At 35.0% G+C, this 26,790-nt stretch overlaps 4 protein-coding genes across 7 annotated transcripts; 1 reads left to right on the forward strand and 3 right to left on the reverse strand.

The window, feature by feature from the left end:
- Nucleotides 1-3,951: 3,951 nt before the first annotated feature.
- On the reverse strand, nucleotides 3,952-6,141 carry LOC18046356 (probable LRR receptor-like serine/threonine-protein kinase RKF3). The gene has a single exon (XM_024188283.1). The coding sequence runs from the start codon at nucleotides 6,113-6,115 to the stop codon at nucleotides 4,157-4,159; it is 1,959 nt and encodes a 652-aa protein (XP_024044051.1). The 5' UTR covers nucleotides 6,116-6,141; the 3' UTR covers nucleotides 3,952-4,156.
- A 145-nt stretch (nucleotides 6,142-6,286) lies between these two features.
- On the reverse strand, nucleotides 6,287-11,043 carry LOC18046357 (sugar transporter ERD6-like 7). 2 transcript variants are annotated; one of them, XM_024188284.1, is made up of 13 exons: nucleotides 10,204-11,042; nucleotides 10,035-10,097; nucleotides 9,682-9,771; nucleotides 9,515-9,574; nucleotides 9,257-9,388; nucleotides 9,048-9,123; nucleotides 8,876-8,940; nucleotides 8,713-8,805; nucleotides 8,533-8,613; nucleotides 8,360-8,444; nucleotides 8,223-8,266; nucleotides 8,089-8,135; nucleotides 6,287-6,372 (listed from the first exon to the last, which is right to left on the reverse strand). In XM_024188284.1, the coding sequence occupies exons 1-13, from the start codon at nucleotides 10,381-10,383 to the stop codon at nucleotides 6,351-6,353; spliced, it is 1,038 nt and encodes a 345-aa protein (XP_024044052.1). In that variant the 5' UTR covers nucleotides 10,384-11,042; the 3' UTR covers nucleotides 6,287-6,350. The 2 variants fall into 2 exon arrangements, with proteins under 2 accessions (XP_024044052.1, XP_006444173.2); XM_006444110.2 differs by lacking the exon at nucleotides 6,287-6,372 and having other exon boundaries at nucleotides 7,739-8,135; nucleotides 10,204-11,043.
- Nucleotides 11,044-12,550: 1,507 nt separating this feature from the next.
- Nucleotides 12,551-15,943, reverse strand: LOC18046358 (probable LRR receptor-like serine/threonine-protein kinase RKF3). The gene has a single exon (XM_024188282.1). It carries the CDS (start codon nucleotides 15,295-15,297, stop codon nucleotides 13,336-13,338), a length of 1,962 nt encoding a protein of 653 aa, XP_024044050.1. The 5' UTR covers nucleotides 15,298-15,943; the 3' UTR covers nucleotides 12,551-13,335.
- Nucleotides 15,944-22,808: 6,865 nt separating this feature from the next.
- LOC18049833 (receptor-like cytosolic serine/threonine-protein kinase RBK2) lies at nucleotides 22,809-25,530 on the forward strand. 3 transcript variants are annotated; one of them, XM_024189938.1, is made up of 9 exons: nucleotides 22,809-22,869; nucleotides 23,478-23,545; nucleotides 23,631-23,991; nucleotides 24,077-24,328; nucleotides 24,423-24,577; nucleotides 24,676-24,755; nucleotides 24,838-24,973; nucleotides 25,084-25,233; nucleotides 25,337-25,530. In XM_024189938.1, exons 3-9 carry the CDS (start codon nucleotides 23,649-23,651, stop codon nucleotides 25,445-25,447), a joined length of 1,227 nt encoding a protein of 408 aa, XP_024045706.1. In that variant the 5' UTR covers nucleotides 22,809-22,869; nucleotides 23,478-23,545; nucleotides 23,631-23,648; the 3' UTR covers nucleotides 25,448-25,530. The 3 variants fall into 3 exon arrangements, with proteins under 3 accessions (XP_024045706.1, XP_006444175.1, XP_024045707.1); XM_006444112.2 differs by lacking the exon at nucleotides 22,809-22,869 and adding an exon at nucleotides 22,901-23,174; XM_024189939.1 differs by lacking the exon at nucleotides 22,809-22,869 and adding an exon at nucleotides 23,190-23,365.
- The last annotated feature ends 1,260 nt before the right edge of the window (nucleotides 25,531-26,790 follow it).

Consider the following 26,790-nt stretch of genomic DNA (forward strand, 5'->3'; position numbering starts at 1 on the left):
ATTTCTAAATACCCGACTGCAGTCGTGTATCTGTGCAAATACCTGACTGTAGTCGAGTATTTTGTCACAGAGAGCTTGTCATGTTTATTTCCAAATACCCGACTGCAGTCGTGTATCTGTGCAAATACCCGACTGCAGTCGAGTATTTTGTCACAGAGAGCTCGTCATGTTTATTTCCAGATGCCTGACTGCAGTCGTGTATCTGTGCAAATACCCGACTGCAGTCGTGTATCTGTGCAAATACCCGACTGCAGTTGTGTATCTGTGCAAATACCCGACTGCAGTCGAGTATTTTGTCACAGAGAGCTTGTCATGTTTATTTCTAAATACCCGACTGCAGTCGTGTAACTGTACAAAAACCCGACTGCAGTCGTGTATTTTCTTACAGCGTATTCCCTGTGCATATATGGCAATCCTGTTATATCACATAGATTGTACAAACTATCTTATCTATCATTAATATAATTAACAAAGAAATAAAATATATTAATGCTGTCAAGTTATCTTTGATGACATTAAATATCAACAACATCCTCATCATAACTATTACATCTCATAGTCCAAAAAATGACACTACAAAATTTTTTTCCATGACCTATGCCCAAATAATTTTACAGCCAAGGCTTTTCGAAATTATGTAACATGATCTTGTTGGCAATCTGAATTGACATCAAGTCCATGGGTTAGGACCTCCAAGTACCGCAACAAAAATGCTCCACAATCACCACTAAAAAATTCATAGAAATCAATTGTTAAAAATCATCATTCTTATTATTATGTTCAAAACACATTATATATATAGTACATACCCTGATTTTTGTTGCGGGCTATCACGCACTCGTACGATGGGCCAAGGAATTTTTGATATAACCTCACTACAGTTTGGAAGTGTTTCGTGATATGCTATCTTCTGAAGTACTAGAGGTATCATGTCTGCAACAGGCAGCAATTGTCTCACCAAAACTGAATCCTTTGTTAAATCTATCATGGAGTCATAAATAGAAATCTTGCTCCCAAGTATATCGACCACACCGAGAATCCAATGATCATTTATGAATATTGACAAATACACCTATGAAATACAGACAATATTCTTAACAAGTAACGACAAATATATCTACGAAAAGCGGTAACTGTTTTTATCTACTTGCAGTGCATATGATGTAAAAAACTAAGCATACAATGTGAAACTTACAGTGGAAACATTTTTCCAATGAGTGGCACAGTCCAATTTTGCACCATTAGCATAATCAATGCAGCAACAGAGAGTCAAGATAAGAGAGTAAGGCGTTGGGTTTAGGGGACGGTGAAAAATAAGAGGAGAGCAAAGCGCCAATGGCGTGCGAAGCGCATGCGGAACGGGCACGGAGAAAAATCAGTGTGGAGGAGAATCAGCCGAGCTCATTCCCTTCGCTTCTGGGGCCAAATCAGTGCAGTTGTTCCTGGCCAAATCAAGGATTTGGGGCTTCTTGCTACACCTACGCTACTTAAGAATGTTCTTCGGGCAGAGAGAGAGAGCTTTGTATCTCTGAAGAAGAAGAGACAGTAATCAATTGAAAGAAGAATGAACGGTAATCAATTGGAAGAAGAAGAGCTTTGTATTCACCTCTAGCTTCAACTCTAGGGATGGGTGCGTGTTTTGTGACTGATTGTGCAGGGTAATTTGGATGATTTAAGTTTTTAATTAGGGTAATTTCGTAACTGCACATAAAAAAAGGCATATATGAGAAATTTTAGAGTATGGAGGTGTTTTTAAATAAATACCCTTTTTTTGGGGTATACCACGGACTGCACGACTTAAAGAGAATTTCTTCCAAGTAAATTTTCCCACGGTTTGTTTTGTGCAGGAGAAAAACTAGGTCCCTCGTTATCTCGTGTTTAGAATGGTCAACTGTCGTGCGAGCCTCTAAAGATTCAAGAAAATCAAAGACAATTTCAGATTTTCCTTCACCTGGGATGTGGCTAATTTCTTTCGGCACCCATACCTTCTGTATCATTTAAAATGTCTTAATAAGCTTAATTAGCCCCCATGAAATGCCTCTCAGCTGAAGGCACAGCGAGTGTTTGCTACTTACTAAATTCACCAGATTCGAACTATTCCACTAACATCCTTTCTTAAGGATTTATTTTGTATCACCTTAATCTTTAAAATTCTTTTAAATTTTTATATATCTCAACTTATTCTTTAGTTTTGTCAAGAATACTAAAAAAGCAATTTATCAAAGTGCCCTCGTGTTTTTCTTTATTTTTTAAATCAAAATAAAAATAAATTGAAGTTTATAATAATTTAAAAAATATTTTAAAAATTATCATTTTTTTAGGAAGTAATCAGTAATTAACCCCTTCTTTTTTACATTAGCAATGTAAGTACATCTATTCAACTTTGGGAAAAAGATTATCTCTTCATCTGAGCTCTTATGAACTTTTAAAAATCTTGCACCATGTGTCTTTAAGTGATAGTGTATGGATATGATTTAACTTCTTTATTTTTTTATTTTATTAACAATCAATCACCACATGAATGTTTGTTCAGAAGGAGATTAGATCAAGAGAGAATCCTGATCCTCAACTTTAAAAGATAGTTCGAATGATCTCGAGGCTCTATATTTATATATATGGCCAAAACTATATATATATATATATACATCGACTTTCACACGGAGATTATAAGCTGTAGTCAAATTGTAAGATAAGAATGAAATTATGGATACGTCAAAGTGTCAGATTGAATTAATAAAAAAAAGGAAAAACGACGGTTGTGTCTATCCTATATCCTACATTATAAGGAAACAGTTAAGTTTCCAACAAGAGACATGATACCCTTTTATTTTATTATCCTAAAAAAATTGACTCAAATATTTTATAATAAATATCAATATAATATAATAATATAAATATTTTAAATAATTTTAATAGTTAAAAAATACATTAATATTTTACAATTTATTAGATAAATTTTATTACATTAAAAAAAGTTTTAGAATAAATGAAAACATAATATTAAAATAAGTATAAAAAATTCAAAATATTTGGGATACTATGTAAAATAATTTTAATATTATTAATGCGTGAGATATATTTTATTAAATGTAAAGTATATTTAACTCAGAGATTTATTTAAAATCTTTGTAATAGATTCATGAAAGTATTAAAATAATATAGTGATATAAATTATTTTTAAATATTTTACTTTTATTAATTTATTAAATAGATTAAATTATTTGTGTTTATGTATATTTACTCAAATATTTAAAGTTAATTATTTTAATCATTATATTTAAAAGGTATTATTTAACTTTATTTATAAAAAAATTTAGAGATATGTATGACCATTTTCATAAATTTTACGGGTAATGATTCCTTTTTCGTAAATAAATAAATTAATTAAAAATGGAGAAAGGTTTGGCAGAGTTGTGTTTGGCTTGAGATTCCTTTTGACAAGCAATTCTTGACGGGAAAATGAGTTGGTTGTTTGTCTTTTATCCCCAAAGATGTGAGACTGATTCAAGTTATTTACGCATCCTGTCCATTATCCAACAACAATTCTGGTGACGACAGTGATCTGATCTACTACCCATTTTAATTAGTAATAAATTAGGTACAGCTAGCCACCGATTTAGAAAGGAGAGTTGGCAACAGCATTGGTTCACTCCTGAAAAAATATTAAAAAAATAAATCGAGAGTTGCAATTTGCCATTTGTTTCGATGATTATTCAAAAGTGGTTGTTTTGGGATACATTTGAATAAAGGAATGCAGGCCTTGGAGAAATAATAATAATAATAATGAACAACATATATGAGATCCTCGGTTGGCCTCTCCACATCGACATCTATAGATGCAGTCTCGGATCCTCAAGAAGCAACAATGTTAAATGCATATCACTCACAATATCCCGTAATAACACAATCTTATGAGCAAAATTTGCAAAAACACCAAAACCACACAGGACCTTAGTAAATGAAAACACCTGCTATTCATATACAAGTAGAATTTTAGCTTTGTTATCACGATGCACCCTACTTGAAAAGAATCAACTTTGAATTATGCATCTATGTACTCTTTACAAGGTGGAACATGATTCAAATTTCAAGAACCACGAAAGCTATATAAAAAATATATCAAGGCCAACAAAACCATCGGTGCAGACACCGGTAATTACAACAATTCTACTGGTTTGGAACCAGAGTTTCTCACTTCTTCCTTATGGCTGGAATCAGAGATTCTCACTTCTTCCTTATGACTAGAAGGGCGCTCAATTTCAGTAAAAGCCTGATAGCCGGTATAACTTGAGAACTGACCCGAGCCACTATTACTGCTCATAGACTTCTCAATCTCGTCCATCTCAGCTACAAAAGAAATTGGTCGTTCTGGGATTGTGGGAACAGACTGCTCAGTTTCCAACATTTTCACGACCTGATCCATCGTTGGCCTGGCATATAACTGTGGATGGGAACAAAGAATGGCAATCGTTACATACTTCTCTACAACTTCGGGTGCACCCATCTCTGGCATACCATCTTCAATAACATCCAGAGCTCTCCCCTCCTTCACCAATGACCAAGCCCAGTCCGTCACAAGAGAAGCTTGACCATCATCATTCATAATGAGTGCCTTCCTGCCACTTAAGAGCTCCAGAAGCACAACACCAAAGCTGTACACATCACTCCTGTCAGTCAATTGCCCATACAAAGCATACTCAGGAGCAAGATATCCCATTGTCCCAGCCACCCTAGTACTCAAATGAGTGAGCCCCTCCGGCGTAAACTTTGCAAGCCCAAAATCCCCCACCTTCGCCTCAAACTTCTCATCCAATAATATATTACTAGCTTTAATATCCCTGTGAAAAATTGCCGGCTGTGCACCAAAATGCAAATAGGCCAATCCCCTTGCCGTCCCAAGAGCAATCGACTGCCTAAGATGCCAACTAAGCTTCGGCCCATTGGAAGCAAACAAATGATCGTAAACGCTTCCATTCTTCATCAAATCACAGACAATAATTCTCTGGTGACCCTCTAACTGAGTAGTGGCAATACAATAACCTCTCAAAGCAACAAGATTGACATGCCTAACGCTAGCAATAACCTCCACCTCATGCTTGAAATTTGCATCACCCGCCGCGGAACAATTCTTGAACCTCTTCAAAGCAACCTCAGAGCCATCGGGCAAAAGCCCTTTGTAGACATTACCATAACCTCCTCTCCCAATGATATTATCCCTAGAGAAATTCCGAGTAGCTTTCTTAATGTCATCAAACGTGAACCTGACCAAATTAGTACTCTCATGAATAGACTCCAATCCCATTTCAATTCTATTAACCTCTTCGCGTTCCCTCTTCTTTCTTCTGTTAGAAACCACACGCTTACGCCAAAAGATCCAAACCCCACCAGAAATTAGCAACAACCCAACAACACAAACAACCAAAACCCCGGCAATTAAGCCCTTGTTCTTCTTCTTACTCTTCTTTGATGATTCAGTTACCTCAAATGAGAACAAACACTTAGCAGTGCCCCTATCGGTGGGACCAAACTGATTGACGGCCGCGGCGGCGTAAATGAAGGGATAGGCCAGACAATCAGACAAGTTCCCAACGGAACGCCCGGTCAAATGGGACGCCTGCAAGCGGGACAAGCTGGTAGTACAAGCAGCACAAGGGGCACTATTCTCCAAGGACTGGTTACAGTTGGAAACGACGTCGTCGAGAGTGGACTGGGGGATCAATCTCTCGAACTGGGATCTCGTGGAGATGTTCATACAGCCTTCAGAGATCCAATCGGTTTGGAAGCCGCAGCGGGAGCGTACGTCGAAGTTCGGGGCGACTCTGTCGACAAGGGTTTGGTAAACGCGCCAGCATGACTCGGAGGCGTTGAGGGGCGGCAGGAAGTTTCCGGAGCGTTTGAGGTATTGTGAATCCACGAGACGAAGGCCCTTTTTAACTTCCTGACACTGCGAGGGCAGGTCACTCGGAGTCCTGAACTGGGGTATCAGCAGCTGTAAGAAGTTGAAGTCAAGCGGGCACGAAACGGTGGCGTTTCGTTGTGCCGCGGCCGTTGTTGTGGAGGCCGCCAGGAAAAGAATGAGAACAAGGCCTCGTAAGAATGACATCGGCATCGACATCTCGGGGACGGGGAGAGATACCGGGGGGTGTTGGTAGCAGTACAGAGACAACAAAGACAACAATAAGGAAAAGCATGTGCACGTGCTTGTGCTTGGGGATTGTGGTGCAATTTGAGTAAACTAGTGTAATTTGAGTTGGGAGTTTGACTAATCACTAGTAAATTCCATATGCCGAGCAATGGGTGAAGGCGGCAGGCAAGGCAACACAGCCAGCCAGTTATGACAGTTGATTAACTTAACCTACTGCAAATTTGAAGCTTCAGAGAAGGTGAGATAGTTCAATTCATTTGATTTCGTTCAATAAAAATATAATAAATAAAAGTTATTGCTTCCTTACTTACCTAGTTTGTTCATTTTCAACGCCTTATTTTTGTCTGTCAATAGAAAATTCAAGTCCATTCATCGAATTTGTGTGTGAAAGTTCAAGAAAGGGATGCAATAATATGTAGGGGAGGATTGGTTATTTTTTATCTTACAGGCGGAATAGGGTGTTTTTATAATGGGCTGCTCTGGATCTGAAAGGAGACTCTTTTTAAAAAAAATGAAAGAGACAAAAGAAAGAGACAAAAGAAAATTGCAAAGACATGTCATCAATTTCTAAGTCTTTACAAGGAGGTCTCCTTCTCCTTCTCCTTCTCCTTCTCGTATGGCCTTTTATTTTATTTTTTATTTTTTTTGAGTTAGATAGGAAGTCTCTGTCTTGTCTTAAACTTGATGTTCTGTAAGATGTCCCATTGGTCCGAATTATTGCACTATCTTTTCATCAGGTACTGTATTTTATATAAATATATTCTCATGTCACATAAAATTCGATGCAAAGTTTATTGGGATTTAATGACATCAATAAATCATCAATAAATCCTCCTTTGTTTATCTATTCTTTTAGACTTTCTTGTACAACCTTATTTCTCTTTTCCTTATGGGGAATGCTATTCGAACGTCTATCCATTTTACCATTTAAAGTGAAAAGCGCTTGTACAAAAGACAATAATACTAGGGAGATCTTAGTAGTAGTATTTGAGTTTTAATCCAAATTTTATTATCATGTATCATTTATTTATTAGATAATAAATTTCATAACTTATACATTATTTGACCACCATCTGATAAATCAATACTCCTATAAAAATAGTTATGGATGGAACAATAACATTCACATCACTCATTTTTCATGTGTTATCATAAAAGCATGTTGTTTGTTCATTTTGTAAAAATACCCTTAACCCATGTTTGGTTGGAAGAAATGGTAGGAGCGGAAAGGAAAGAATGGGAGAGAAAATGAGTGAAAATGAGTGAAAAAGAATGTCAATTTCATTTTTATTGTTTGGATGGTCAATGAATTCATTTTTCTCCCCTTATTTTTTCCCCTCTCCTCCTTTCCTCTTCTCTCCTCTCCTTATATTGTTCCAAACCAAACATGCCATTAGTCTTGAATATTTCTCAAAAATGACACTTGGAATCACAATTTATATGAAAATGAACAAAAAAAACTCTCTAATGTTTCGACAAAGGCATCCACACATCATTTGATTGTAAATTCAATTAGTTTATAAGGCAACAATGGTAATTTAGTACATTTATCCTAAAAATATTCATGATATACTAAAAAAAAAAAGGTTCTAATCTTATTTTGTTTTACATAAACATCTCAAAATTCATTGTAAGTGATGTGATATTCATTAGGGATGAGGATTTCGATTTTTTGTTGTTCAATTTTTACGATTTTCGGTTTAGGTTACAACCCATTCGAGTCTAAGATTTCAACCTAAGCATGTTGAAAGATTGTTTCAGTTTGGTCTACTTTGGTTCGGTTTGGTTCGGTTTGGTTCAATTTGATACGAGTATATAATTTGGTGTGGTTTTGGTTTGTTAATTCAGGTCTAAACACAGTTTCGGTTATAATAAAATAGCAATATGTGATTGTAAGAGTGAGGCAAAGATGGAGAATAATTTTTTTTTTTTTTAAAAGGTACCTTATGCTCGTGAAGATCACAATTGTATTTAGGCCTGTAACAACAACCTGCAGAAAATAACTTGCTCAGGTCAGTCCTATTAGAAAAAGTGTCTAAATTCCGAGAAATTACTAGAGTCGGTGAGAGATAGAAACCTGAAGAATGGCATAGATTATTGTTCCAACGCTGGAAGAAAATCCTAAGGACATTACAAGTATAAGAACCAAAATATTATGGTCGTTCTAAATTTTTGAGAGAACATGAAAGCATATCCTTGCAGAGATCTCATTACCTGCTGACTCAAAAATAGTGCTGCTGTAAAAACAGATTCCATTGATTCCACCAAATTGTTGAAACACCATCAATCCGACTCCAATCTTGTCAAAATGAATAAATTGTAGGAGGAGTCAATGAGAAGATAAAATGTAGTTGCATTATAGATGAAGGAGAAAGAGGAATTTGTACCGTGACTGAGCGCAAGTATCTTCTTTGAAACAAATCCAGCATTCCAGCTTTTGGGAGCCTTTCTAGAGTTTCTATGTAATCCTGTTAAGCAACGAAAAAAATGCTTCAGATAAATTTTCTTCTCAATGGTCCAATACACATAGTCAGTGTGGAATGATACTTATAACTCAGATATAAGACCTGGATTCCAGCTGCCTCATGTGTTATATCAGCATCCTTGCCACGAAGTTTCTGTAGCGCAGCTTCAAACTCTTTTTCCTTTCCTGTCTTTGCCTGTATCCATGGCAAGTTCAGTTTCATGTATTCATCTTTTTCTTGGAGTGTCATTATCAGGTATCCTTACCAGCCATCTAGGAGACTCCGGGATGAAAAAGAGACCCAAAAACAAAATTGCACAGGGGATGATACCTGCAATAATTGTCTGTAAGCCTTCTGTTTCATTATCCTTTCGTAGTTCGTTTTCCTTTTTAAGTTTTCTTGGACAGTTGAATAAATGGATGGTTAATCATTTTCACCTGTTAGTGCTAAAGCTCTCCATGTTAGTACCGTCCCAATTATGAAGGCAACTGACACACCAGCACAGATCATAAGCTATATACAAACATCAGAAACAATTAGATAGATCATAGATTGCTTAATTTTGGGGCAACTAGCTATTCGAGAGATAAATTAAAATGACAAATGAGAATTTCCTCCAATTAAGATGTCTGCATTTTTAGCTTACCTGATTTGCAGCTGTTAGTGCTCCTCGAAGATTCTTGGGTGCAATTTCAGCAATAAAAACCGGCACCACATACGAAAAGACTCCCATTCCATATCCTGTTGCCAATCTTCCAATATCCAATGGCCAAACCCCCTTTTGTTTCAATCAAAACAGAAAGAATATAATTGGTAAGTTTATAGGAAAATTGTTCTCTTTGCTATGTAGCTGAAAGAAATAGGGGAACAAAAAAATATTAGTAGAGCTTAAGAATATATGAACCTCAGCAAAGTAAATAGCAAGCCATCCTGCAACGCAGAAGACACTTGAAACTCTCATTGCCTGCACATATTAAACAATCTTACAAGCTAAATATTCACTAGAACACAATTAAGCTCATATCCTAAACATGCAGTGATTAATCAGCTAAAAAATATATATCTTCTTACCCCTTTCCGACCAACATAATTAGCAATTGGCCCACTGGTGATTGCCCCGATCATGGCACCAAATGTTAATATGGAGCCAAACACGGAATACTGCATGAGTATAAACCAAAACCAAAATGAAAAAATTTCATATTTACCAACTGAATGGAATTAGTCTCTGCAGGAATCATAATAACATTTCTGCACATCTGCTTCAGCTTAATATAACTTGTATTCAACAAGACATGCTCTGTCGCTAAAACATCCTTGTCAAGACACTAAACTCATGATTCTTTACTTCTTAGTAAATAAACATACACTAAAAAAGTGATTAATTTGGAACTAATTAGAAGAATGCCCATTCATCAGCATACCTCTGCGAGGGACAGAGCGATATCTTCCCTGATAGCACTCTGAGTAGGAGATGAATATCCAGCCTGCAAAACCAAATTGACAATTCCACAACCTAAGCCTTCCAAGCATTCAACAGAAAAAAAAGTGAAAATCATTGTTTCAGAATTTGGTTTCAGGAAATGGACTTACACACGATCCGAAAGCATAAGAACCGCAAACTGCAATGGGTGTGCTGAAGTAAACCATGCACGGATTTACTTTCTTGTTGTTTGTTCGGTCACCAGCTCCACCATCTTCATGAGCTAAGATGTTCTCAATCGGCATAAGTGGTTCCCTTATATTTTCTTGAACATCCTCTTTGACGTCCATGATGATGCTGATACCTTCCAAAAAGTTGCCTTAGTTTATCTAATAGAAGAAATTGAAAGAAATTGTTACAAGATAAAGGAGATACGCGAAGATGGAAGCAGAAGCAAACTATATCATCTATCAATTAGCCACAAGAGGCTGGAATTTCTTGAGTCTTCCCTCAATACTCCTTCGTGAGTTTTATGAAAGTACTAACACTGAGGACAAGTAGGCAATTTGTTTTTTCACACAACTGGATAATGAATCTGAATCAACGACCATATGTACACGTTCTACTCGAAGTAATATGTACGCTACTAAACTCAACTGGTGTTATTTTGTCGTTTGCATGAAAACTGAAACCTGAAAAGATGACTTAAAGATACATGAACAGGCAGAAACCGCAAGCCAACATGACTTAAAGAGAATTTCTTCGAAGTAAATTTTCCCACGGTTTGTTTGTGTAGGAGAAAATCTAGGTCCCTCGTTATCTCGTGTTTAGAATTGTCAACTGTCGTGCGAACCTCTAAAGATTCAAGAAAATCAAAGACAATTTCAGATTTTTCTTCACCTGGGATGTGGCTAATTTCTTTCGGCACCCATACCTTCTGTATCATTTAAAATGTCTTAATAAGCTTAATTAGCCCCCATGAAATGCTTCACAGCTGAAGGCACAGCGAGTGTGCCTTTTATTTTACTACATCGACTTTCACATGGAGATTATAAGCCGTAGTTAAATTGTAAGATAAGAATGAAATTATGGATACGTCAAAGTGCCAAGTTGAATTAATAAAAAAATAGGAAAACGACGGTTGTGTGTGTCTATCCTACATTATAAGGAAACAGTTAAGTTTCCAACAAGAGACATGATAGCCTTTTATTTTATTATCCTAAAAAAATTGGCTCAAATATTTTATAATAAATATTAATATAATATAAATATTTTAAATAATTTTAATAATTAAAAAATACTATAATATTTTACAATCTATTAGATAAATTTTATTATATTAAAAAAAGTTTTAGAATAAATGAAAACATAATATTAAAATAAGTATATAAAAATTCAAAATATTTGGGATACAATGTAAAATAATTTTAATATTATTAATGCGTGCAATATATTTTATTAAATGTAAAGTATATTTAACTGAGAGATTTATTTAAAATCTTTGTAATAGATTCATGAAAGTATTAAAATAATATAGTAATAATAAAAAATTATTTTTAAATATTTTAATATTATTAATTTATTAAATAGATTAAATTATTTGTGTTTATGTATATTTACTCAAATATTTAAAGTTAATTATTTTAATCATTATATATAAAAGATATTATTTAACTTTATTTATAAAAAATTTGGGGATATGTATGACCATTTTCATAAATTTTGTAGGTAATAGCCCCTTTTCCTAAATAAATAAATTAATTAATTAAAAATGGAGAAAGGTTTGGCAGAGTTGTGTTTGGCTTGAGATTCCTTTTGACAAGCAATTCTTGACAGGAAAATGAGTTGGTTGTTTGTCTTTTATCCCCAAAGATGTGAGACTGATTCAAGTTATTTACGCATCCTGTCCATTATCCAACAACAATTCTGGTGACGACAGTGATCTGATCTACTACCCATTTTACTTAGTAATAAATTAGGTACAGCCAGCCACCGATTTAGAATGGAGAGTTGGCAACCGCATTGGTTCACTCCTGAAAAAATATTAAAAAAACAAATGGAGAGTTGCAATTTGCCATGTGTTTCGATGATGAATTCAAAAGTGGTTGTTTTGGGATATATTTGAATAAAGGAATGCAGGCCTTGGAGAAATAATAATAATAATAATGAACAACATATATGAGATCTTTCAAATTGATGCCGTAAGAACTTGATAGATCAAGAGGGTACTTATAAAAATGATCGACACTAAATTTTCACGGTTGCATTAAATTTGCAGTTCGCCAACAAATATTTCCACCCATTTGCAAGTAAAAACGAAATTCAACATCATGCCTTGCCAATCTCAGAGTGAACAAGCATGGTTGTAGCTCAAATTGACCTTCAGGCTCAAGAGAACTTGCAGATCCCTTTCCCACAATTTTTCAGAATTGATTTAACATGAAACATCACCTCAGAACAAGAACATATAGTAAGACTCGAATGTTAACATCTCAGAACAAGAACATATAACAAGACTCGAATATAACTTCCCATATTTACTGCCACAGCACAAAATTCAGAATTAGTTTCTTCGGTAAATCCCGATTAAAGAACTGGCCGAATCCATCAGTTTGAACTATAAAAATGCAGCGATAAGGCTATAGAAAAAGCAACAAGAAGATCAATGAAGCTACAAACACCAGTAGTCTCAGATAGTTGACCATAACATTCAATGTACAGAGACAAATCCCACCTTGTACCGAGATGGTGTGCTGTTTCTTCCAGCACAAGTTTCACCCGTATGAAACTGCCACATTTTCCTTAATCTTCTAACAGCTCTTAACCGACTATGCTTTTATGCAGACACTTAGGTCCAAAACAAGCAGATTAAGCCTGGAGCATTTACTCTATCAATCGAAAGAGACAGGTAATGAAGACTTCTCAAATGCATTTACTTCACACAGGTATCCTCGGTTGGCCTCTCCACATTGACATCTATAGATGCAGTGTCGGATCCTCAAGAAGCAACAATGTTAAATGCATATCACTCACAATATCCCGTAATAACACAATCTTATGAGCAAAATTTGCAAAAACACCAAAACCACACAGGACCTTAGTAAATGAAAACACCTGCTATTCATATACAAGTAGAATTTTAGCTTTGTTATCACGATGCACCCTACTTGAAAAGAATCAACTTTGAATTATGCATCTATGTACTCTTTACAAGGTGGAACATGATTCAAATTTCAAGAACCACGAAAGCCATATAAAAAATATATCAAGGCCAACAAAACCATCGGTGCAGACACCGGTAATTACAACAATTCTACTGGTTTGGAACCAGAGTTTCTCACTTCTTCCTTATGACTGGAATCAGAGATTCTCACTTCTTCCTTATGACTAGAAGGGCGCTCAATTTCAGTAAAAGCCTGATAGCCGGTATAACTTGAGAACTGACCTGAGCCACTATTACTGCTCATAGACTTCTCAATCTCATCTATCTCAGCTACAAGAGAAATTGGTCGTTCTGGGATTGTGGGAACAGACTGCTCAGTTTCCAACATTTTCACGACCTGATCCATCGTTGGCCTGGCATATAACTGTGGATGGGAACAAAGAACGGCAATCGTTACATACTTCTCTAGAACTTCGGGTACACCCATCTCTGGCATACCATCTTCAATAACATCCAGAGCTCTCCCCTCCTTCACCAATGACCAAGCCCAGTCCGTCACAAGAGAAGCTTGGCCATCATCATTCATAATGAGTGCCTTCCTGCCACTCAAAAGCTCCAGAAGCACAACACCAAAGCTGTACACATCACTCCTGTCAGTCAATTGCCCATACAAAGCATACTCAGGAGCAAGATATCCCATTGTCCCAGCCACCCTAGTACTCAAATGAGTGAACCCCTCCGGTGTAAACTTTGCAAGCCCAAAATCCCCCACCTTTGCCTCAAACTTCTCATCCAATAATATATTACTAGCTTTAATATCCCTGTGAAAAATTGCCGGCTGTGCACCAAAATGCAAATAGGCCAATCCCCTTGCCGTCCCAAGAGCAATCGACTGCCTAAGAGGCCAACTAAGCTTCGGCCCATTGGAAGCAAACAAATGATCATAAACGCTTCCATTCTTCATCAAATCACAGACAATAATCCTCTGGTGACCCTCTAACTGAGTAGTGGCAATACAATAACCTCTCAAAGCAACAAGATTGACATGCCTAACGCTAGCAATAACCTCCACCTCATGCTTGAAAGTTGCATCACCCGCCGCGGAACAATTCTTGAACCTCTTCAAAGCAACCTCAGAGCCATCGGGCAAAAGCCCTTTGTAGACATTACCATAACCTCCTCTCCCAATGATATTATCCCTTGAGAAATTCCGAGTAGCTTTCTTAATGTCATCAAATGTGAACCTGACCAAATTAGTACTCTCATGAATAGACTCCAATCCCATTTCAATTCTATTAACCTCTTCTCGTTCCCTCTTCTTTCTTCTGTTAGAAACCACACGCTTACGCCAAAAGATCCAAACCCCACCAGAAATTAGCAACAACCCAACAACACAAACAACCAAGACCCCGGCAATTAAGCCCTTGTTCTTCTTCTTACTCTTCTTTGATGATTCAGCAAACTCAAATGAGAACAAACAGTTAGCAGTGCCCGTATCGGTGGGACCAAACTGATTGGCGGCCGCGGCGGCGTAAATGGAAGGATAGGCCAGACAATCAGACAAGTTCCCAACGGAAGGCCCGGTCAAATAGGCCTGCAAGCGGGCCAAGCTGGTAGTACAAGCAGCACAAGGGGCACTATTCCCCAAGGACTGGTTACAGTTGGAAACGACGTCGTCGAGAGTGGACTGGGGAATCAACCTCTCGAACTGGGATATCGTGGAGATGTTCATACAGCCTTCAGAGATCCAATCGGTTTGGAAGCCGCAGCGGGAGCGTACGTCGAAGTTCGGAGCGACTCTGTCGACAAGGGTTTGGTAAACGCGCCAGCATGACTCGGAGGCGTTGAGGGGCGGCAGGAAGTTTCCGGTGCGTTTGAGGTATTGTGAATCCACGAGACGAAGGCCCTTTTTAACGTTCTGACACTGCGAGGGCAGGTCACTCGGAGTCTTGAACTGGGACATCAGCTGCTGTAAGAAGTTGAAGTCAAGCGGGCACGAAACGGTGGCGTTTCGTTGTGCCGCGGCCGTTGTTGTGGAGGCCGCCAGGAAAAGAATGAGAACAAGGCCTCGTAAGAATGACATCGGCATCGACATCGACATCTCGGGGACGGGGAGAGATACCGGGCGGTGTTGGTAGCAGTACAAAGACAACAATAAGGAAAAGCATGTGCACGTGCTTGTGCTTGGGGATTGTGGTGCAATTTGAGTAAACTAGTGTAATTTGAGTTGGGAGTTTGACTAATCACTAGTAAATTCCCTATGGCATGCAACGGGTGATGGCGGCAGGCAAGGCAAACACAGCCAGCCAGTTATGACAGTTGATTAGCTTAACCTACTGCAAATTTGAAGCTTCAGAGAAGGTGAGATAGTTCAATTCATTTGATTTCGTTCAATAAAAATATAATAAATAAAAGTTATTGCTTCCTTACTTACCTAGTTTGTTAATTTTCAACGCCTTATTTTTGTCTGTCAATAGAAACTTCAAGTCCATTCATCAAATTGTCAATTATATTATTAGTCAATTTATTACGTGTTTGATTCGAATTTGTGTGTGAAAGTTCAAGAAAGGGGTGCAATAACATGTTTTAACTGTAGGGGAGGATTAGTTATTTTTTATCTTACAGGCGGAATAGGGTGTTATTATAATGGGCTGCTCTGGATCTGAAAGGAGACTCTTCTTAAAAAAAAAATGAAAGAGACAAAAGAAAATTGCAAAGACATGTCATCAATTTCTAAGTCTTAACAAGGAGGTCTCCTTCTCCTTCTCGTATGGCCTTTTATTTTATTTTATTTTTTTTTTGAGTTAGATAGGAAGTCTCTGTCTTGTCTTAAACTTGATGTTCTGTAAGATGTTCCATTGGTCCGAATTATTGCACTATCTTTTCATCAGGTACTGTATTTTATATAAATATATTCTCATGTCACATAAAATTCGATGCAAAGTTTATTGGGATTTAATGACATCAATAAATCATCAATAAATCCTCCTTTGTTTATCTATTCTTTTAGACTTTCTTGTACAACCTTATTTCTCTTTTCCTTATGGGGAATGCTATTCGAACGTCTATCCATTTTACCATTTCAAGTGAAAAGCGCTTGTACAAAAGACAATAAGAGCCTGTTTGGTATGACTTATTTAAGAGCCATAAGTGCTTATTTAATCGTATAAGCACTTTTTAAAATTTTTTATGGTGTTTGGTTATTTTTTTAGTAGAGTTTTTTTAGCTTAAATAAGCTAATTTACCTCTATTAGGAAAAGCCCAAAATTTGAGCTTTTGGGAGTAGAGGTTATAAAGCTTTTCTAAATATATATAATATAAAAAATATCACATAGTTTAATGGTTCAAAAGTGCTTTTTTTATTGACAACCAAACACCCAATGACTTTTTGTCCAAAAGCTCTATTGGTATAAGCTCTACTGCTATAAGCTCTACTGTTATAAGCTCTATTTAATAAGCTGTACCAAACGGAGCCTAATACTAGGGAGATCTTAGTAGTAGTATTTGAGTTTTAATTCGAATTTTATTATCATGTATCATTTATTTATTAGATAATAAATTTCTTACTTATACATTATTTGACCACCATCTGATAGATTAATACTCCTATAAAAATAGTTATGGATGGAACAATAACATTCACATCATTCATTTTTCATGTGTTATCATAAAAGCATGTTGTTTGTTCATTTTGTGAAAATACCCTTAACCCATGTTTGGTTGGAAGAAATGGTAGGAGCGGAAAGGAAAGAAGGGGAGAGAAAATGAGTGAAAAAGAATGTCAATTTCATTTTTATTGTTTGGATGGTCAAGGAATTCATTTTTCTCCCCTTATTTTTTCCCCTCTCCTCCTTTCCTCTTCTCTCCTCTCCTTATATTGTTCCAAACCAAACATGCCATTAGTCTTGAATATTTCTCAAAAATGACACTTGGAATCACAATTTATATGAAAATGAACAAAAAAAACTCTCTAATGTTTCGACAAAGGCATCAACACCTCATCTGATAGTAAATTCAATTAGTTTATAAGGCAACAATGGTAATTTAGTACATTTATCCTAAAAATATTCATGATATACCAAAAAAAAAAGGTTCTAATCTTATTTTGTTTTACATAAACATCTCAAAATTCATTGTAAGTGATGTGATATTCATTAGGGATGATGATTTCGATTTTTGGTTCAATTTTTACGATTTTCGGTTTAGGTTACAACCCATTCGAGTCTAAGATTTCAACCTAAGCATGTTGAAAGATTATTTCAGTTTGGTCTGGTTTGGTTCGGTTTAGTTCAATTTGATTCGAGTTTATAATTTGGTGTGGTTTTGGTTTGTTAATTCAGGTTTAAACACAGTTTTGGTTATAATAAAAATATCAATATGTGATTGTAAGAGTGAGGCAAAGATGGAAACAGAAATGGAGAATAATTTTTTTTTTAAAAAAAAAGTAAGAGCACTTTGACTACGAGCGTAGACTCATTACTGCATATATACAAACAATACATTAATATATAATTGCATTGTTCATTAAATTAACTAGGCCAAAATATAATTAGTATTGTCTTTTTTGTATATCAATTGATAAACAACCAAAATATCATCATGCCAATCGTAACCCCAACCTGAGAGGAGGAAGAAGTAACTAGTTGCGAGTTGCGACAACCAAGAGGCATTACGGTGGCCGATTTAAAAACTAAGGACAAAATGGATTATTGATTATAAAATAAGAATGTAATGAGCTATTGCATCAAACCCTAAGGATGCAAAAAGTTTTTTTCCTCTATTATTTTAACGGCAATACAGTCATTACTCCCTTAATTCTTTCATAGAATCATTTGTCCAAATTGTTAGCCAGTTTGTTGACTTCACCAATTTACACACACACACACACACATAGGAGAGAGGGAAAGAGGGAGGGAATGAGAGAGAATAATTCTAGATAAGTAATAAAATTATTATTATTATAACATTCAATAGATGAATGACATATCAATTAAAATATAAGTTGAGACCCAAATATTAAGATCCCTAATATTATTCATATATATAACAAATCCATTTTTATTATATCAATTGAGGGCATGTAAAAATGGATGTCTCCAATGCATCAAAACTACTCTACATTGGGTAAATTCTTTTTGTTAGTATTGAGGTTGGATATGTATAACTTAAAAAATGGCGAACTAAAATGTTTTGTAAATACTAGACGTTGTAGTTTGGAAGTTAAGTTGAGTTGATCTCATTACCTATATGATAAAAATCTATAATAATTTTACTATTTTTATCAAATTATTATTTAAAATTAAATTCATTAGATAATATCAACTTTTATTTTATAATTACAATTTTTTTCTTTCAACAACTGTGCCTTAAAAATTATAACTTAATATCAATTAGGGTTTAATCCAAAGTCTATATATACATATACATGGACTCATATTAAAGTACTTTTTTGATCTAATTCAAATGGACAAACCGTATAAAATCTCAAAGACTCATAAATTATTATTACCGAGTTAAAATTTAAGAAAATAAAATTTCAAACACTTTACTAATGTGTACAGTACTTCTCAAGCTCCAATAGTAGCCGATTAACACTGAAATTGGAAATCAGTCTAATTATTTTCATGGGCACAATTCCTTGTTGCTCATTAGGCAGCACTTGATTGCCCATATTGTGGTGCTTGAGTTTCCACCAATTTTTAACAAATAAAAGTTAAAGTATTATTTTAATCATAAATTGCACGGATAATTGAGGGGGGGAAAAAAATTAGTGATAGTCACCAATAAAGTTTTCCCATGCATCAATTATGTGATTTTCGCCACAAAGAGAAATGTAAAATTGAAGTTGAGACACCAACTAAACCGATCAAGCAATGCAATCTAATCTTTTAGGTCCAATAATATTCATTAGTTACAACATCTCGTTATTTATTAGGCAATGTATCATTATCCCTATTTTGTGTGTGCTTACATTTATTTGATTTTGGACACGATAAGATAAAATTGACAATAAGCCTGACTCTAAATTAGCACATCACTCAACGTACAAGTCTCAACAACTTAGGACCAATTAACTTAAACATAAAAATATCAAGACTTAAATCATCAAATACACACAAATTTTGCATTCACATTTTAAATGATACATTATAGTAAGACGGTATACCCAAAAAAGAAAAAATTTTAATGAATGAGATATTTTTGTCATGACATGAAACTTTATTCTATATTGCTCATTAATTAATTCATGCATGAAACGTGTGATGTTCTAACTTGAATAACGACAATCTCAAATTCCGATCGCAAATTTATCTCTTGAATAATCAATAAATGACACGAATTCTTTCTGTTTAAAATTGATATGGGTATCGAGAGTGACAATCATATAAAGAACGAATTAGAAACATATGGATTTGAATTTCATAGTTTCAACTTTGAAGTAATACGAAACTGGCGTATTACCCAAAACTACAAATTAAAAGTTGTTACACTTATCGTATTGAAATAGAAACTGGCGTATTCACAGAGTGCTCAAATTTGGTGAGCTTGTCGGTCCATACTCCATACATAATCTTTTTGGACCCATCCGTGCATGTTGTTGGACGGTGAAGAGAAGAAAATAAAGAGAAGAGTCCATTTTGTCTTGTTTCAGATTACAACATTAAATACAAATTATAGGTTATTTTGTAGCATTTACTAATAATATATATATTTTTTAATCATCATCATTATTATTTTGTTTGAATATGAAGAAAACGAATAAAATGTGCTTGAAAATAACCTCATGTCTTGGATGTATCATGCTCTTGAAAATAAGTTTTTTTCGTAATACTAATTGAAATAGTATTCCCATTCGTCCAGATTCTTCCCCCAACTAACGAAAAGATTCTGGCGAAATTGCCACATATGAAATTGAGCACAATTTTGCAACCTACTTATTTCTCAAGAAGATATGGGAAAAACACTCCCTATCATTTGATTGAATGATTGACCCAGCTCCATGTTGTTAGAGGAAACCCTACACTTCAATTGGTATTTTTTCACAAAAAATAAAAATGAGATAACAAATTCAATCTCTCTTTAAGATTTCGAATAGATGTCCCGAATTCAAGTTCATAATGTTTTGCTTCTCAAAGACAATCAAACAATTCCCAATCATGGTTCTTGCGGATCGGATCATCAATATAATATTCAAAAAGAAATTCCAGATACTTGAGATTAGGGATGACAAAAAAGTCTGGTTGGCCCGGCCCATTCTCACGGACTTTGACCTGACCTCGCGCACATGAGGGCTTGGGCAAGAGCTTAAAAAATGCCCGAGCCAGGCCCAAGCTCTCTATGTTTTTTTTTTAAAAATAAATTAATAAATTAGAATAATAAATTCACATTTGAAAAATAATGAAAAAATAAAAAAAGTAAGTGTAAATTCATAATATATATATATATATCAATAATGAATCAAAAAACTTAAAATTATAATACTAAACTCACTTTTAAGTGTTAATTAGTTAAGAGAGTGCTTAAATTTGAGAATCCAATACTAAAAAATTAAACTTTTAAACTTTTATTTACTTTATTTTCTTTATTTGTTATTTTATTTTAAAATATTTATTTTCTTTAATTCATTATTTATTATAATAAATTGATTATTTTACAACAATTTTTAAAAAATTTGAAAAAAAAAAGTAAAAGCTCAACCCATCCCAAGCTTAGCCCAGGCTCGTTGTGGGCCCGAAGACCCAATCTTTACACTTCTTATCTAATGTATTTGAGCCTGAGTTAGATCTTTTGATGTAAATGAGATTGTGATATGTGTATCATAAGTTTATCAAAATATGTTTATTTATAAAGAGAAATGTTCCAGTCAAAAATTTTAAAGTGTGGGAAAATGTGAGAAGCCTTTAAAACTGCATGGTTTTAAAGGGTTAAAACTGTAAACCTTTAAAACCACTTGGTTTTAAAGCTTTCCCGGACTTTCCCGCACTTTAAAATTCCTGACAAAAAAACTACTCTACTTATAAATGCTAAGAAAATATAATCATACAATACACATAAAGAAATTCAAATATTCAACGTAGATAATAAAAGGATTAGGTATCCACAATTAGATTAAAAAAAAGTGAAAAATAAGATTTCTTTTTTCGAGGAAACAAAACAAAACAAAACAATTATCTTGAAAGTATTCAACAAGCACCTCTCAAACGGACATCACGGTAAGTTTTTTTTTTTTTTTTTTGTGGGTCGTTTCAAAACTATTGCAATTAAATTTACCAAAATGGTAAAAGATGGAGTAGTGCCGAGTATATCATGACCGTTGAATTTAAACGTAAGATGAAAATAAGCCACCGAGACGGAGTCACCAACCGTAAACAAATTCTCGTTGACACTACTTATATTCGAATCAACCAAATTAAAATTTATAAACTAACCCAAAAATATCATCTGACAGCTAATCTGAAATCACATGCTTAAAATAGAAGCGAAAAATTTCAATCATTTCATATCGTATAATGCCAATTGGTAGAAGAAAAATATAATAGATTGTATATATATATATATATATATATATAAATATATAGATGTTATGATTGCCCGTAAAATAATTATATCTCTTTATTTGCGGGCTAAGGATGTCCGAAAATCATTTCTGCACAAACGATCTTGATTCCTTGCGTGGGGCTTTTGTTTATTTATTTATTTATTTTTGTGTATAACAATTTTAGTTGTTTAATTTATATTTGCAATCATTGTGAAGCAAGTGATTACAAAATATAATTTAAACCGGAGATTGATACATTCTTAAGGCATCATGTGTGATATGACCCCCCTCGGTTAATAATTAACTTATTCTATGTTTATGATTTGGTATAATTAGTGACATCTAAGTGTTTCAATCATAAAAGCTAGAGTTTTCTATAAGTTCGAGGGCACATTTAAAAACTTGTCCACAACAATGACACTAATAATAATAAATGAGATATGAATGCAGTGTTATTTATTTATTTATTTATTCATGTATTAATGTTTAGTAACCCAACACTAACAATTAAGTTGTGAAATATTATATTCGAAAAAAGCAAAAGTAAGAGCATCAAAATTGTTCATGAATAACAGAGCTATTTTATAATTACATAAAAATTGTTTGATTTTCAACTTTCATCTTGGACAAATTTTGGATTACTCCTTGAAAATTAATTAATTTTTAATCACCTTTTTATCTTTAAAAACCTTAAGTTACTTTTATTTTTATTCAAAAAAAAAAAGAGAGAATAAGAGTGGATTGATGATTTTTTAATCTTATTAACAAAAACAAAGATAAATTAAAAATTTTGAAAATAAAGGAATCATTTAAAGAGGAGATAATCTAAAATTGACTCACACATTTATATATTTGTTAAAAGAACAAAACAACGAAAACTTCAAAGTCGTAGTACAAATGGTGTGCGTGCAAGGACAAGTTGTATTGTTTATTGTATTTAGGACGTGCAAGCAAAATTTGAATGCAAATTGAACCCAATCTGTCAAAAAAAAAAAGAAAAAAGAAGGAAGCTCACGTGGTAGAATGATCCCTGCACGCCACATCTTGAAGTATCGAAACTTGAAAGTTGAAACTTGGAAAGTAGAAAGAATCGTCTCTGACCATCGAAGCTTACTGGGACATGGATAAGAATTTGTTAGCCATTCGCTCTACAGCATCCACTATTTGCTTTTGTTTTTTATTTTCTAATAATATTTCACTTTCACGTTTTTTAAATTATGAAGCTAAAATCTTTTCTTCTTTTAAAAAAACAAAAAAACATCTGAACACCAGTTTACTAACATGGCATAAAATTGAGAAACCAGTTTGTCTTTTAAGCGGTTGAGTAACTCCGACTCGGTATCCGTCCACCGCTCCTCTCTCCTCTGCTTTCTATTTCTTGTGTTCTTGTTTCTCTGTTTTCTGCCATCTGGGGAATATTTTAGTTTCTTTTTTGACTGGTATGTCTCAAATTGTGTATCTTAATTGCATATATTCTTTTTCCATATTTTGTCAATTTATTGTGTTTCAAATCATGGGTATAAATTGTTTTCCTGTTTTCTGTATCACAAAAGTTTGAGTCCTATTTCTGTTTCTTGTTCTTCTTTTTCTGCAACCTCCATCAATTCAATATCTTTGCACTCACGTTAGCGTTAGTTTTTATTATCTTCCCCATGTTTTTGCTCTATCAATTATTTTCTGTAGTGTTAAATTTCGTTTGATTTATCATGCTTACTCTCTATGTCTGCTGATCAAATTTGCAGAGATAAGAGGACGGGACAAAGAAACAGAATTTAGAATGCTCTGTTCTCATTCCCTGTTTCTGGTCCAGGTAAAATTTTAATCCTTCTCAATTCTCGCTTAATAGTAACAAATCAATAATTTAGAATTTAAAATTTGAGTTTTCATCTTTTCAGATTTTATAATATCTGGACATGGAGAAGAAGGAAGATTCATGCTCGCCGGTTGGGGTTCTTGAGGACTATTTTCGAAGCGAAGACTCCGAAACATGTTCTTCAAAAGAACCATGCTCTGAAACTAAGCCGGAATCCAAATCCAATTCTCGCTGGCATTTATTCTACGACTTATTCAGAAACAAATCGAAGAAATCATTAGTCACATTGTATCCCCTCAAGCTTTCAATAAGAAGAAGCAGTAGTATGAGAGAGGGCATTGATATGCCGAGGAATCTTTTTGTAAATTCCTACGATTCACAGTCTCCCCAGAAGATTTTCTCCCTCTATGAGCTGCAATCCGCCACCAACAATTTCAGCTTCGGTGTGAACTTGTAATACGATTTTTCCTTTTGGGTGTTTATAATTTGATTGTGGTATTAACTTTAACATGGCTTCTGTACGTGTAGAAAATTTGATTGGAAAGGGAGGTTATGCTGAAGTTTACAAAGGGCGTTTGAGAAATGGGCAGCTTGTGGCAATCAAACGGCTAACAAGAGGTACAGCAGATGAGATTATAGCGGACTTTTTATCGGAGCTTGGGATTATGGCTCATGTCGATCATCCTAATACTGCTAAGTTATTAGGATATGGGATTGAAGGAGGCATGCACATTGTTCTTGAATTGTCTCCTAATGGAAGCTTAGCTTCTCTCCTTTATGGTTAGTCTTTTTAACATTTTTGTGCGCTAGAGTTTCTTATAACAGCTTCACAAGAAATTTATCAATTAAATACGAATCTGTCTCCTTATTGCAGGTATGAAGGAGAAACTGAAATGGGGTATCAGGTATAAGATTGCGTTAGGGGTAGCCGAAGGCTTACTTTATCTTCATGAGGGCTGTCAGAGGAGAATCATTCATAGAGATATTAAAGCTGCCAATATTTTGCTCACTGAGGACTTCGAGCCTCAGGTATTCTTTAAACACTTCTACATACTTTTTAATATGTCTACTAGAGACATTATATGTATCTGTAGTTTAAAATGGTAACTGATGGCGGTACTGTGCAGATTTGTGATTTTGGACTAGCGAAATGGCTACCTGAGCAATGGACTCATCACACAATATCAAAAGTTGAAGGCACGTTTGGGTTAGTAAAGCTAAACCTTCCTCCATTGGTAATCTTGAAACGATGTTTCACCTGCATATTCATTGGTTTCTCACAATTGCAGCTATCTTGCTCCTGAGTTCTTAATGCATGGGATAGTAGATGAAAAGACCGACGTCTTTGCCTTCGGTGTATTACTACTGGAATTGGTCACAGGACGCCGAGCTCTTGATTACTCTCAGCAAAGCCTTGTATTATGGGTATGTCATTCATTTATAAACTGTCCTTTAATTTTTGATTTTTTGCCCACTCGCATGCAAGCAGGCATGATAATGAAAAATTGAAAATATCTGTTTGTCTTGAACTGTAGGCAAGGCCTATGATAAAGAGGAATGAAATTAGAGAGCTAGTTGATGCCTCCCTAGCAGATGAGTACGATACCCGGCAGATGAATCTGGTACTATTGGCGGCTTCGCTGTGTATACAACAGTCTTCAATTCGACGGCCCCAAATGAGTCAGGTAATTTAAGTAAAGGTGGTGGCAAAACTGTTGAGTCTCCAAGTCCAATTCCATTGATGATCATTTGATTGAACGTTGGAAATTGGAACATGGCTTTTTGCAGGTGGTACAGCTACTCAGGGGCAATCTTTGCTGCTTGAAGTACATGACAAAATGTCGGTCACCACTGTTACGAAAAACTCTCCGTGAAGAGCTTAAGAGCGCACCAAAATGAAAACGAATTTATCACCCCTGCTTTTTGTACATATTTAAGAAAAATTCAAAGGAGAATGAGAGAGCAAAAGAAATATTAGTGCAGGAGACTAGGACTGAGGGTAAATGATGAGAATTCTTTTTTTTTTTTTTGATAGTGAGAATTCGTTATATATTTTAAATAATGTACATAAATGCGGTATCCGGATGAATTTTCAGAACCCGGACATACACTGGAAAACCCCGTGTATCAAATCAATTTATAAAGAAATTTGATAATCCAAATGATTTTTATGTTCGCCAATGCAGGGTCGACATCCGGATTCGGGGAACTTGGACTTTTCCGGGTCCATTTTGGACTCGGAGATGGAAAATATGGGTTCTTACCAGCTTTCAGTATTCTGAAAATTCCATGCGGATCTAGAATCGGAAATGCCTAATCATTGTTGTTCAGGCCTTCAGGGGTTTAGTCTTTATCATAAATTAAGGTCATCGTTTTCGACTCAAATCATTGGGGTGCATTTGGTGTTGGTTTTGGCTGAGCATTTTCATTTTACAAGGAACATAAGAGGGTAACATGCGTCGCCAGCCCTTATTTCCTAGTTCGGCTTCATAAAAGTAAGGAAGTGCAAAATCTTCGTTTCCCACTTTTGAATTGTAAAGTAAACTTTTTCAAAAAAATAAAAAAAGAGAAATTAGGGTCCCACAGCGGTTGCATCATTACTGTTATTACCGTAGACTAAGCGGGCTAATGCCAAAAGTATGAGGGAAAATTATCTACTGACCATTTGATTTTTTGTGTTTTTTTTAAAAAAATAATTTTTTTATTAAATTTTGCGTAAAGTTATATTTTATTTCACTTATCCACTTTCGTCTGTACACTGTTATAACTTTGTTGATATTATAAGAGTAAAATTATAATTTTACATGCATAGCAAATAGTTTATAGCATTTTATCAAGGGGAAAAAGGTAAAATAAAAACAATGCCGCTTACACCCAACCCAAGTCGGATTATAATATCTCTATCCTCTCACATGTTCATCTAACTATAACAATAGCACATCGTAGATGCAAGTTGTGGTGACTAACAGACGATTCCACATAAGCTTAATGGAGGCAATGGCAATTTGGAGAGTGAAGCGTCTATTGTTAACGACATAGTAAATGGAGTTAATCATGGTTGTAGCGGTGACCAGAGAGAGGAGATATGAGGGAAAGAAATAGAGAAATTTAGGGCGAAGAAGGGAAAGGGCGCTGGCTCGTGACTCTTGCCACACAATCGTAATTCAAAGCATGTGGGGGGCGTTGCAAGCAAGCGATTCAGGCTGTAGATGTGATTCTTGATGGCATGGCAAGAGAAGGAA

The sequence above is a fragment of the Citrus clementina genome, unplaced genomic scaffold, assembly GCF_000493195.1.
Source record: "Citrus clementina cultivar Clemenules unplaced genomic scaffold, Citrus_clementina_v1.0 scaffold_3, whole genome shotgun sequence".
In the NCBI taxonomy this organism is placed as follows: Eukaryota; Viridiplantae; Streptophyta; class Magnoliopsida; order Sapindales; family Rutaceae; genus Citrus; species Citrus x clementina.